The 13,642-nt window shown below is 37.6% G+C and overlaps 1 protein-coding gene across 6 annotated transcripts in view; it reads left to right on the top strand.

The window, feature by feature from the left end:
- DZIP1 (DAZ interacting zinc finger protein 1) overlaps positions 1-13,642 on the top strand; it is a 45,441-nt gene that overhangs the window by 22,295 nt on the left and 9,504 nt on the right. For 5 of the 6 annotated variants that reach the window (XR_005256684.1, XR_005256682.1, XM_038134697.1 and 2 more), the window contains exons 13-18: positions 6,179-6,324; positions 6,612-6,807; positions 9,363-9,492; positions 9,680-9,730; positions 10,544-10,746; positions 11,089-11,219. Coding sequence is in view for 4 of the 6 variants with exons in the window: in XM_038134697.1 (XP_037990625.1) it covers positions 6,179-6,324; positions 6,612-6,807; positions 9,363-9,492; positions 9,680-9,730; positions 10,544-10,746; positions 11,089-11,219 (857 nt within the window). In the remaining 2 variants the exon portion in view is untranslated. The remainder of the gene's footprint in view (positions 1-6,178; positions 6,325-6,611; positions 6,808-9,362; positions 9,493-9,679; positions 9,731-10,543; positions 10,747-11,088; positions 11,220-13,642) is intronic. The other variant, XM_038134723.1, reaches the window with a different exon arrangement.

Here is a 13,642-nt window from a genome sequence, read left to right as displayed (position 1 = left end):
CTTTCTATTGGTCAGTTAGGAGAAAATATATATTAACTGCATTAATTGAAAAACAATGGTCCAAATTACAGATATCACAGATTAGGTCTGGCACCTCTTTGTATGTGTAATTTCAGTATAAATTAAAGGAGCATGAATTAAATGTAGCCATGGCTTACATTTTACATTTTTTCCCAGGCTGTTACATTGCAAATGCGAAGTGCTTACTGTAGATGACACTACACCATAGATGATTTTATTGCTTCTGTTCAGGCTAAAAGTTTTTTAGCATTTCATATTTCAACATAAATAGATGTGATTTTTTCTTTAAATTTTGGCCAGAAGACTGCTTTTCCAATAATACTATCAGAATATTGGGGTTTTTTAAGCTAGTAGATAAGAGCAGACAAAAATATATGGTATGCATGAAACATACACAGCCTGAATCCTTCATTATTGTTAAATATATTTTCCTGTTCCCCCTGTGTAGAAATTGTCTTCAAATACTCTTTAAAACAGATGTTTAATTGTTTCTTAAAGTATGCTGGGCACATAATTTTTCAGTAGTATAATTATCCACTAAGAAATTAAGGTAACCTGTCCTTTTGATACATCTCATCTGTGTCTCCACACATACTAGCTGGCAGAAGAGATACTCTGGAAGATATGGGATGATAGACACACCTCTGCTGGCCTTAATGATGGCTAGAATTAATATTTGATGATCAGATGGCCAGAAGAGGCACATCTCTGGTAAACATAAGGAGAGGACTCCTTAAGGGGGGTCATCTCCACACCTGTCTGTAAACCAGAGTAATGGTTTTTCTTAAATGTGATTCCATTGTGATGTTTAATAGATAACTCTTAGAATATCTGTAGAGTGACGAGAAAGAAAAGGCTTGTTTACATAAGGGAAGTTGGTAATTTCAGGTGTTGCACTCTCTCTTGCCTTAGCATTTGATCTCTTCTGTTACCATGCAGTGAACAACATTATTACACATAACAGTAATGCATCTTAGCTCATGCACCTGTTCTTAGTAATTCCTAGTTTTTCATTTCCTCTGTTTCTGGTACACTGAGGAAGAGAAGCATGTACTTTTATGCCTGATCAGCAGACTATTTCCAGGTCTGAGTTCTGGGGACTGGGATTTTCCTGTTACATTATGTCACTTGGCAAGGGCTTGTGCAGAGATGAGTCAGCCCCTTTAAGCAGAGAGCATTTGAGTAAAGTACAGGTAAAACAAGCATATATTAAATCCAACTACACAGCAACTGCCTTACTCATTGGTAAGCTCAGCCAAGAAACTCAGAGGCCTCAGTGCCCATGCAGCTTAATTAAATCTTCCCAGAAAATTTCATCTGTGCTTCAGGCTCTGTCTGTCCTTCTAAACAGACACATTTCAGGCTTTTGGGAATGATTCCAAACTGTGTCTGAACACTGTTCAGGAGAATCTTATTTGGTGAAGGGCAGCAGTGTGCCAGGAGCAGTAGTGTGGAGGATCATGTTCCAGTGGCCAGAACATTTACATGCCAGAGCATGTAAATTTTACAGCCTTAGAGATTGAAAGACCAGAAGGCTATTTATCTCTCAGAGTTTTGCTTTTAAATGTTTTCCTAAGATATCTTGGTATTTGCATCTTGGTAATAACTTGTGACGGTATAAGAAGCATTTTAAAAAAACTTCTTATTTAGTGCAAATTCTGTGGGAGCAAATCTTAAGTCTGGTAATTGGCTTGGAAAAGCAGGTGAGAAGCTGAATATCACCACAGGCATGGAAAGCATGGAGACACCAGCTCCCATGCCCAAGCATTTATGCCACCAGATTTAATCCCCTTTACTTGGGGAATATTGGAGATATGGCAGTGTCACTTAGCCCCAGATGCTCATTTCACTGTGATTACCTGTCACAGAGCATCCATGTTTGTACCTGGTGTACAAGAAATGCCAAAGAACATCTTCATGCAACATCATTCCTCCCTTTCTACCCAAAGAGCGTAACAACCATTTGTGGTGGAAGAGTTTTTTTTTCTGAAGGATGGGGAAAATGCATGTAGGCCCAAAATACTGACCAATAAATTGTTTTCTCTTATAATGCCAGTAGTTGAATGCTGGAAGTACAGTTTGCACACCTGTTTTTATTGTAAACCCTACAAGACACTCAAGCTCTAGTTTTCATTGATAGCAATTAATTTGCAGAAGGTGAATATTAACATTTTAAAAACCTGAATTGGTCTACATATAATCATTTTCAAGCATGCCTTATAAGTTTATAAAGTTGTAAATAAACTGTAGTCTGACTTACTTTTTGTGAAGCAAATTGTACCTGACAGCCTATAGAATTATAAATTCATTGTGTTTAGGAAGCTGTTTGCAGCACAGACATTTTAAGAATTCTTTAAAACACATGATAATACTGAATCTTACTCAACTGGAGTGATTGAAGATTTTTTAAATTGGTTTATTGGGAATTATCTCATATATATATATATATATATATATATATATATATATGAGATATATATATGTATATATGTATACATACACATATGTTAAATCTCAGTCTTGCACATATGGACTCAGTACTTAACAACTCTCTGGAATAGTGAGTTAATATATTTTTCTATATATTTTTGAGGTTTACTTTGTCCATTTCACTTGGCTTTTTTAAACTTTTAGTATAAAATTGCACATAAATAATATTTTAAATGCATCTTAAAAAATTCTTCTTATGAGAAATGAACATCAATATTGATTTATGTATTCTGGGTGGCCCTATCATTGTAGCTGTCTAAAACTACCCTACCTGGCCTACCTGGTGCCATTCCAGAAGTTGTGTGATGTATCAGTCAACCTTGCACCGATGTCTTAAAACTCTGATGTATCTGGGATGACTCCATACACCTGTGTTTCGACAGCAGAATCACTCCTGAAGTGACTATTCTATTAGGGTCTCCTCTACAAAAATGTACCCCCGAGGCAGTGAAGAGTCATATTGCAGTGGGTTTGTGATGGTTAAGCAGGTTGTCAGCATTCAAGAAAGTTGACATCGGTGTGGTGGGTTTTTTCTGACTTTCCCTCTCTGGACCTTGACCTTTTTCTGTCCTTTTTGTCTGGTGTTCCTGTTCTTCCTCATTATTAGAGCAGGCACCCTTGGTGCATATGCTGGAGCCCATAGAGGAGCTTTCAGAAGAGGAAAAAGGTAATGATTGATTCAGCTCAAAATATGCTGGCATGTGTTTCTTGAAAACAAAAAATATTATTTGATACCTACAGTATTTTTCATTGTATTTCATTATATTTTTGTGATTTGGGTGGGTATATTGTTTGTGTCAGTCTCCTGTTTGCTATTGCTTATAAATATTATGATTTCCTTATCCAAGTTCAATGTTTTTATGAAAATCTGGCTAATTTCTTTAAAGCAGTCACATTCCATATGTCTAAAGGGATTTGAACTAAGCAGAGCAAAAAATGATGGGGAAAAGCCCCTGACTAGGGAATTTTTGGTGCTGACACTATTGCAATATGAGATCACTCCCTTTTTAAACTCTGCATAAGAGGATAAAGAGTTCAGGTGGAAGGAAGTTGATGGTGCAGGTTGGAGCTGCCAGCTTTCATGAATATATCACAGATACTTTTACAAGTAACCTGATTTGCACTTACCCATAAGGAGCCACAGCTCCAGCCAGGGTTGTGCAATTCAGAGTAAAGTTACATAGCCCAGCATGGGCAGCTGTTGTGCCTCTTCTGAGGAGACCTTGGAGAAGGCCACATTCACAATGACAGAACAGAAATCACTGGTTCATCCTGCATGGTGTTCTTCTCCTGGAGGCAGCTAATAGTACCTTAGGTGAAACACCAAATAGCTGAGTAACGTAAAAATCTCTTCTGTGTGTGAAAATCAAAATCAGTTTGAACCCTACAGCCAGTGAGTTTAAATGTCAAAGGAATGATGCTGTTTTGAAAACAAAATCATTGTTTGAATATGTCTGTGTGTTGGGAGGTTTCCCCAGGGAAAATCCAGTGACTCTGAACAACCTGAAATAAAGACTGTTTGCATTTTTGCCGTTCCTTCTGCTGTTTCTCTTGCTTGCCATCTTCTCTCTTGATGGATTGTCTTTGTTTCTTCTGCTGTGCCTAAAGGCATGGCCTGAAGTGCAGAAGAGAAAAAGAAAGAATGCAGTCTGAAAAGATAGACCAAGATTTTTTTGTTTTGATGACGGTCATTTGTAAGGGAGAGTGTGAAAATTCTTGACTCAGAACATCATTTTCTAGAGAGAAACAGTGGACCAGATGTAAGGTCCCTTATCTCAAAAGGTAAATCTAGTATTTGGGGATTAATAAGAAAACACTTCCTTAAATAGTTGCTCTGGCAAAGAGGATTTGGCTTGAGTTAACTAGCAAGAATTAATATTGTCATTAATTAGGATAATGCTGGATAGTCTTGTTACCCTTATTAGTGTTTAGTAATTAGGAATTTTAAAATTAATTTAAATGTATTTATTTTATTGTAAGGATTAACATTGGAAAGAGATAGGATTTTCAGAAGGCTCCTGGGAGCCTTCCACTTTAAAATGTCTCATATATGGCTTTCGGGGAGGATTTTGTTCTGCATAATGCCCTCTTGTCCTGAATGGGGATAGTCAGACAGCCCTGTGTTTCCTCAAGACCAATTGTTTGCCCTTCTAGGACTCAGTTCTCCAGATAAATCAGTTTTAATATCATCTCTGTCAGGGACTGAGTTGTCCACACAGTTCCCAAAACCAGATGAGATTTCAGCCTGATTATGTGCTCTTCAACACATATCTAATAGTATGGCAGATGGACTCTCTTTCAGTTTTCATTACTTATAGTTCTTTCCAGGACCCCATGGGAAGCCAGCTTCTCAAAACTGTGTAATATTCCATTTGTGCATCTTGAGGCTTTTTTGTCTCCTCTTTAGTGTGCTTGTCTTTCCCTTAAAGAAAAATGAAAAGTAAATGGAACTACTTTCTAATAAGCTGTCATTCTTTACAAATAGAAAAAGTTGCATATTTGTTTAAAAATATAATGTTTGAAAGTCGCAATATGGAATTATGCCTTCATTCCTGTCCTCGTTCATTGGGTGGCAGGTGACTTTGCTGCCCTGTAAGGCATACTGGGAAGAGACAAACTCCTGCCCAAGATTTTCCTGTTACTTCAGGGGAGTTGGGAGTGTGGTTTACAGCATGCTTTTCTGGGATGTTTTATACCCTTTGCCAGCTTTGCTGACCACTGCCAGACAGAAGCAGCCACACGTTATCATTTAATTTAGTTTAAGTGGCATTCAGTAAAATTTTGTCTTGCCAGTGACAGTTTACAGACAGGTTCTAAATGGGTGTGTTTTGCTTCTTTACTTTCCTGTATGACCCAATAATACTTTGGCCTAACTTAAATGTCAGTCTTCATTTTAGAGTGAAGAATCTGTCTAGAGGATTCTGTATTGCTTGCATAAGAGTTTTTTATTGACATAAGTGTCATTGTTGACACTTAAAGCAAGGGACAGAGATAGGAACTTCTTTGTCTGCTTTTAAGTATGTATGATATCACAGACTTGCATAGAAGAAAACATGACACTGAACTTTGTCCTTGAAAGATTTTTGAAGATGGCTATTATCCATCATGTATTTTCTGTGAAACAGTCTGCCCCAGACAAGGTTTTGTCTTTACCAAGACTTTTGAAAGTGTTACAGCTTTGCAGAGGTTTAATTTCAATAGATGATTTTATCAGAGAATGTCACGTTGCTTGAAGCTTTTCTTAAGAAATAGTTTGTAGTATTCTTGTTCTGATTCCTGCAAGAATTCAGCTTTTCTTTGAAATACCACGTTTAGAGAACGTAAATACAGAAGATAATCTTTCTTTATCAGAAGTTTTCAAGTACAATGCTAAAAGTAAAGATCTTTGTTTCCAAATATTCAGTGCTGTATCTTTACAGTGATTCTGTAATGAGCAATAAGATACTTGTGATGGTGAGTACAAGATGCAGAGGTACAGATTCCAAGTGAGCTGGCTTTTGTAAGCTATCCCAGTATTTTGAAAATTACACATTCCAGATAGATAAAAAGTGCACATACATGTCTATGTTGTTTCTAAAGAATGCATGCTTCAGTGCAGTTTTTAACTGTCTCATGTACTGTAGATTTTAAAAATATCTTTTAACAGCATTTTTCCTTCTTATTTCAGAAACTGAGAAAAGTGATCTAAAACCAGACAGAAGTAAGAACTATTTAATAAATGCTCTGAAGTCTGATCCTTCTTTAACTAAAGAATTGCGAGTTGTTTTGGAGCAAGCTCTGGAGGAGAAGCTGGAATCCTTGGGAATTAAAGCAGTAAGATATTGAGTTATTTAAAAGCAGGGTAATCTTTGTACCACTTTTCTTCTGTTCTTTTTCACTCCTGTACTACTGTTCTCAATCTATAAAATCCAAAGCCACATTTCCATGTATTAAATAACTGTAATTCCTTAACAAGTAATCTGAGGGGATGGCCATCAAATTACAGCTGTGGAGGATATGGCTACATTTGTGAGCAATGTTACCAACTTCTGTGATTTTTCTACAAGCTTTGTGATATCTGAAGTCTAAAAGAGTGTTTACAATACAATTTGTTTCCTTAGGGTGTTCGTGGAATATCAAGTGATCGCTTAAATAAAATTTTGCGAGCTATTGAATATGCCAGAGAACGCAAAGGGAGGCAAGAGCCCGCCATTCAGGGAATTCGAGAGCGCCTTGAACGTCAAGTTGGCCTTCGGGTGGAAGAGAGATCATTATCTTCTAGCAGAGCTGATTCCTGTGTTCAGCTTCCTGGCGAAGGTTACAGTGGATTTTGGGGCTTATTTCATTGTCTTACATTTTAGAACTGCTGTTTAAAGTTTTATTTGACAACATTTCTGTATAGCTGCTTTCCTGCTTTTCCATATCAACATTCAGTTACGGACAACTAAACTGTTTACTTCAAAGGGTTCTTGACATGGTGTTTAACAGCAAATATCTTAGCTCCGGCAAGAGCTAAGTGTTGAGTGTAAGAGCAACGACATAGTGTTGTGTTGGGAGTGTAGCACTTTGGCAGCAAATAAACCCCCTTGCTTTCCAGCTGGTCCTCACAGATCTAAAGGGCTGAGTATGGCTGCACTTAATTTCTGATTTTAACCAATTCAGCATTTTGAGTCTGATCATGTTCCCAGATGCATCGGTAATGTGGGTCACAGTCTGAGTCTGGTTTCGCTTTGTGATCCCATATTCGCCAACAGTGACACCTTAGCCTCAGTCTCTCTTCCCTGGCTGACTGCAGTGATAAGGATCATCCAGCCTCTGCCTGACAAGCTACCACCTCCTCAGCATGCTATCATGGCCACATAATCCCTTAGCTACACATCTCATGGCATATCTCATGGAAGTCCCTTCATCATATATCTCATCACTGAAGGCCTCATTCCTACAATATCCACCCTGTGACTGCAGTCACACCTTCAATTTAGTGCTCCTGTCACACCTGTTTAATGGATTTTTGGGGGGGGTCTCTGTCGAGCAATTGTTCATACCTCTCCCCCTCACCTTTCCTTGTACCACACCCAGACCTTATGTGTTTCTGACAGATCATTACCCAGATTTTTACATACATGTCCATGATCAAAGCAAAACATATTAGAGAGTCAGGATTAACATAGCAACAACAGGATAAAGTAGTTTATGGAAAATTCCTCTAGCTGTGGGTGAGCATCTGAAGAGGGAGTCTGACTACTGTTGCTGTCTATCTTCCTTCTTACTGTATTCTTAACGAGGTCCTAAGTAAAATTGATTAGATGCTACCAGGACTGAAATTCCCTGTCAAATTCAGTGACATTGAGGTTACCTTTCTAATTTCAGTGGGCAAAGTGCCCTCATCTCCTTCCCTTATATTTGCTGCCGCAGTAAATTTCACAAGTGAGAAGTGTGTGTGGTACAGAATGTACTCTAGATACCATATTGATTAGCTTCCATAGATAGAAGTGAGGTTCTCCACCCTGGAGGTCAACCTTGTTGATGTGTGAACCAAATTTGGTTCATGATGGCAATAGTTGCTTCTACAACAAGGATAACTTGATTATTAATTTGATCTTCAGTGAAGATGTGCTGGCATCATTCTCAATATCATTCCTGGAAAAGGAAAGCAATGCAGCTTTCATTGGGGTTTGTCCAGACAGGTTATCCCTTAGTGGCTCAACTTGTTTAACTGCTTGGATTAAATGATTAAAGTCCCTTTTCCAGCTCAGAAAATCTCTATTCTGTCTCTTTCAATGCAGTTGAGCTGAATCTCTCTGATCCATAAGGGCCAGTGTGAAACAGGCTGCAGTGGCATGTTCTCAACAGAATCCCATTTTTCTGTAATAGGGTCACTGGGGGGGAGTTGCTCCGGAGTTGCTTCATGTGTTGCTTAGTCCACTCCCATGACTTTCCTTTTTTGAGCAAACTGTACAAGGGATGGGCAATAATAGAGTAACCAGGGATGTTTGCACCAACATCCTAAAATTCCCATTAACTGTTGTAATTCTTCTAACTAGACAGATTCTACCTATGCTCTATTTTTCCAGGGTATCAAAAGCAACTCCATTAATCTATCGGGCTCTGAGGAACTTAACCTCCTTTGTGCCCTTGACACTTGGATGTAGGAATGTCTAAACCTAAGGCTGTTAACCCATTCTTCCGCTTTTCTGCTGCTGAACACAACCTCCATGAAGCCTTCTCCGCCTGGTATTGTATCGCTGTGTTGCAAAAGTGTAACTACAGGCCCCACACCGGGTGCATGAACAGTCTGTTAACCATAGGTCTGGTCACATTCCAAAGAACCAGTCTATCAAAATATGTGGTTCTTTTGGATTGCCAGAAGTATATATACACACATATTACACATACATATATGTATACATACATACATCTGTGTGTGTATATATATATATATATATATATATATATATATATATATATATATATATATATATATGTGTGTGTGTGTGTGTGTGTGTATGTATATATATATATATATATATATAAACTTGAGGGTAGTTGTTTATAGCAGTAACGATACAATTGCAATCAATCACAAGCTTAATTTCCTGGGTGAAAACACTTGGCATGGCCAGGGATTCAATTCTGAAAGGTGTCTGATCTCTGAAGATCAGCTGTAAAGCAAGGGGGGTTATTTTCTTCCAAATTGCTATACTTTTTAACCCAAACCATGGTAACTCTGAACTGCTTGGAAGAAAAGAATTGCAATTTTTCTTCTTTTTTGTGAAACTAAACTGCAGCAGACACATCTTTAATTGTAGAAATTAAATGTGAAAGGTACTGAATGTTGATTGCATGAATGACATAGATAACTTCTCTTGTAGAAAAACACAGGTGCAACCCATTGGGAATTTCCTTGCTTGCTATACCTCAAAAACCATCCAAGTGGTCTCCATCAGCTGTCCGCCCACCTGGACAAAGAACAATCATCCCTGACTATAGTTCTACACCAAGGTAAGAGATGCCATTCTAAACACACTCATACCTCAGATAACAGTCCTGTGGGTTTGGGTTTTTGTGGCTGATGTGAACATTTCCTCAATTGTAAGAATTGAGGAAAGAATTCACAAAACTTCCACAAAGCTTCCACAAGCTTTATGCTTGCTATCAGTCTTGAAATAACTTGACTCATTATTTTTAGACCCGGGAAGATTCTTGGAAGTGGAGTTTCCAGAAAGACATCTAGCACCACGTATGTTTTGTTTCCTTGCCTTTTTGAAGACGACATTTTTGTTGACCTGTTTGCCACACAAAAACTATTATTAGGCTAAATTCATAAACATGCAGTCTGGGCTGCGTACTTCATTTTTTGGTTTAAAGTGTTACTCCATGTGAGTGTGTTATTATAATCCCTGAAAGCTAGCATGTTGTTCTTTCAGCATATGTATTCTTTGTTGTGGTTGAGAAAGAGATATTCAATAAGATCAATAGCTTCCTTTAGTTTCTCTCTTAGATGGTTTTTCTGACTGTGTTAATAGCATTTAGAGACTTTGGGGACCTATTTTTCTTTAGTTTATTGATATTTTCATACTGCAGCCAAAATGAAATACAATATTCCATGTTCGGTTCACATCAGGTGCGTTACTTTGACACTTCCTGCACTGAAAAATTCCCACATCTAACTGTTGTCACAGGAGACTTTCTGTGGCACAGATTCCTTGACCCTGAAATTTGCTCTACCTGCTGATCCATGAAAGCCCATCTGTGTTTGCCTGGCAAGACTTGTTTTATATTGGTCTCTTGTTTTGTAAAGATGGTTGCGTAAATGGAAAGAGTCATGTGTGTCTAAGAGAACATTTTGGGATAACTTTCTGAATTTAATTAGCAGCATGATTTCTTTTATTTTTTTCTTTTAAATAGTTAAAATTTAGGGGAGATTCTATTATTTTGCACTAAGAAAAATGCACATTATTGGAAAGGAAAACACAAGGAAGCTTAAATGTGTATGCATTGATACACACACTGAAACCCAGTAAGTGCTCATGTTGTATGTGGTTTTCTTTAGAACACCACCATTCAGTTCAGAGGAAGAAGCTGATGAAGATGATACGAAACAGCCTTATGTAACACCAGAGGCATTGCAAAAACAGTCAAAACCATCAAGCAGCATAGTCCATGCTTTTCAGAAGCCTTTTGGCAAAAGCAATGGGGATGGGATGGAGGAAAATGGACCTCAGGAAACTGGAACACCTGCCAAAACTTTGAAAGGTTTTTCACTGCATTTGTATATAGATGTTCTAACAGCTGTGCATGATTTTGCATTTCATGGTAATATTTCTGTGTTAGAAAACATAGTGAAGGTAGACTACCTAGTCTTGAGTGTGCATATATAGGTAAACACTTCATGTTTTTGCTAAAGTGTTTCTGTTAATGTATTACTTAGAGATATGTATCATTCTCTTCTATATAAATGGAGGAAAAGACACAATCTTTGTCTCAGAGAGACATCTTTTACTTATTTTTACTTTGGGGAAGAGTTCTAGAGGGTTTACAGTAAAGTCCCTCCTTGCGAATGGGAACTGTAAATTTATTTTTTTTTCTGAATTTTAGGTACAGTTATTCAAAAACTGACCAAACAAGTTGGAGAGAGTCTTTCTAACCATGGAATTAAGAACAAACCTGCTGGAGGAATTAATGTTGCACAGGCATTTATTAAGAAACAAGGAGTGAAAGAACCAAAGGTATCACTTTTAATATGCAGCATTATTACATTCAGTAATTGAACTATATGTATGTTGAATTTTTTTTCATGCTGAAATCATCTTGATGCATCAAAAAACTTAATTCTCCAAGACAGCTTTGGAATTACAGCTAAGTAGTCTTTTTGGATACACCTACACTGGTGTACAGAAAAGTGCTAGCAAGGGACCAGTGGCAAGTTATTTCATCCACACTGCTTATTTAGCTTATACCTTGATTGGTTTGGATCACTACAGCTCAAAATTTGGGCATGATACCATTCTTGTCTTCTATCCCAGCAGCGTAGAGAGTCCTCCTTTACTTGTTTTCCTAGTGTCTTGTTTTGATGGAGGAAAAAAGGAATTTCCTTATCTAATTTTAAAAACATTATTTCTAGAGCTTTATCTAATATGGGTCTCTTAAATACATTTGAATGAGAGGACAAATTCCATTGGTCTTTGTTCTGCATCAATTCACAATCACTTACTGCTTTCAAACTACATCAGATCTGTTGCTGTCCATTGAGTATGGCCTGTGTTCACCAGCAGAATACTAACACAATGGATTCTCTACCCCTCAGGCTCCTAAGGTCCTGGTCTTCTCAGTTTAGAGTTCTATAATTGGTAAACCATTTTGCTGCAATTTGGGGTCTTTGCCTGGACAGTTTTTAAAAGGAACAAAAGTTACTCCAAATGAGAAGTCAACAGCAGACAGTGATTTTATTTCAGTTTGAGTAGTTGTTACTAGATTGAAGTAGACAGACAGGTGCTAGTTCTAGCATCCAATACAATATTTTTCCACTAAATTAGCAAATAATAATTACTGAGAATCCTGTTATCCATAATAAAACCTATACCCTAGGGCTTCCTGATTGTGAGTTAAATCTGAAACTCATCAGTCCCCCCAGAAACAGTGACACTTCTGTTTCATTTTCCAGAAAGGAATGATTGTCCTCATCAACTTTGGCCATGAGGGTAGCATAATCACATTTAGCCTTTGTCCTTGTAATTGCCATTGATGACACCTAAGTTGTCCATTGACTGTGTGGGAGCTGCAAATTGCACCAGACTCAAAATTATCAATGCAGACATGACTATTACAGTACAATTTTCTATCTAGCATTATTTCCAAATTCTTTGTAATGTCAGATTTTTCAAGACCATAAAATGTTCACAGTTAAATTGACAGGATGATTTTGTAAGGATCTTTAGATGGTGAGCCACTGTGTTCAGGAATCTGGGCTTCAAGGCCAAAGACCTGTGGCAAAATAAATCTCAAAACTTATGTTTAAAAAATGCCATGGTTTTCACTGATAATCTCCCTTCCCACATGTCTCAAGCCCCTGAACCTTAAGGCAAGTATTGGGGGAATGAAATCCCTCCTATTGTGGTAGAAGTTTGAGACCCCCAGAGTAGCCTGAATTTATATAAATCCATGGGACCCAGTGAGATCCTTCCCAGGGTCCTAAGGAAACCTAAAAAACCTAAAAAAAGGTTGATATAGTTGCCAAGCCATTCTTCCATAATAATTGAAAAGTCATCACAGCTGAGTGTAGTCTCTGATTGAAAAAAGGAAAATAAATCCATTTTTTAAAAAAGTAAGAAGGAGAACCCTGGGATTAACATCTTACTTCTGTGCCCAGAGAGATCATGGAACAGATTCTTCTGGACTGAAAATTAGACTATAATGAGAAGCCAGTGGGTTTCGATTAGATATTAGGAAGAAATTCTTTACTGTGAGGATGGTGAGGTACTGGAACAGGCTACCCATAGAAACTGTGGATGCCTCATTCCTGAAGTGTTCAAGGTCAGGTTGGAGGGGTCTTTGACCAACCTGGTCTAGTGGAAGATTTTCCTAGCTATCATGGGGGAGTTCAACTGCATGATCTTTGAAGTCTCTTCCAACCCACATTTTTCCATCATTTTATGAAAAATATTGTTGCTATGATTCATTTAGAATACATTGTGTCCCTGATATATCCTGTTGAGTTCAGAATCTGATATATCCGTGATATATCTGATGAGTTCAGAATAAGCTTATGAAACCAGGGCAGCACTACTACTTTTTTTCTGCAGACTTTACAGAAGAACACACCATCTTGTATGCTTTGGTAATTATATGCATATATTCATGCCCATATTTATATGTTTAATAAAGACATGTTTATATAAGTCTTTGAGTTAATAAAACTGTTTAGCACTTGTGATTGGTGCCATGTATTTGCACTCAATCAAAACTGAATTCTGTTGGAAGTTGACATGTTTATCTCTATTTTTTTACTTTAACAATCATTTGGGACTTCTTGAATGTTCGAGGAAACTCTTCCTCCAGGATTTCTCAATATATGTGACTGACTTTCCCATTACCACACCCTCCAAATGCAGATAATTTGAAACAGTGCAATAATGAATTCTGGTATGTTAAT

Source organism: Motacilla alba, chromosome 1, assembly GCF_015832195.1.
Source record: "Motacilla alba alba isolate MOTALB_02 chromosome 1, Motacilla_alba_V1.0_pri, whole genome shotgun sequence".
NCBI lineage: Eukaryota > Metazoa > Chordata > Aves > Passeriformes > Motacillidae > Motacilla > Motacilla alba.
This window is presented reverse-complemented; position numbering and strand designations above follow the sequence as displayed.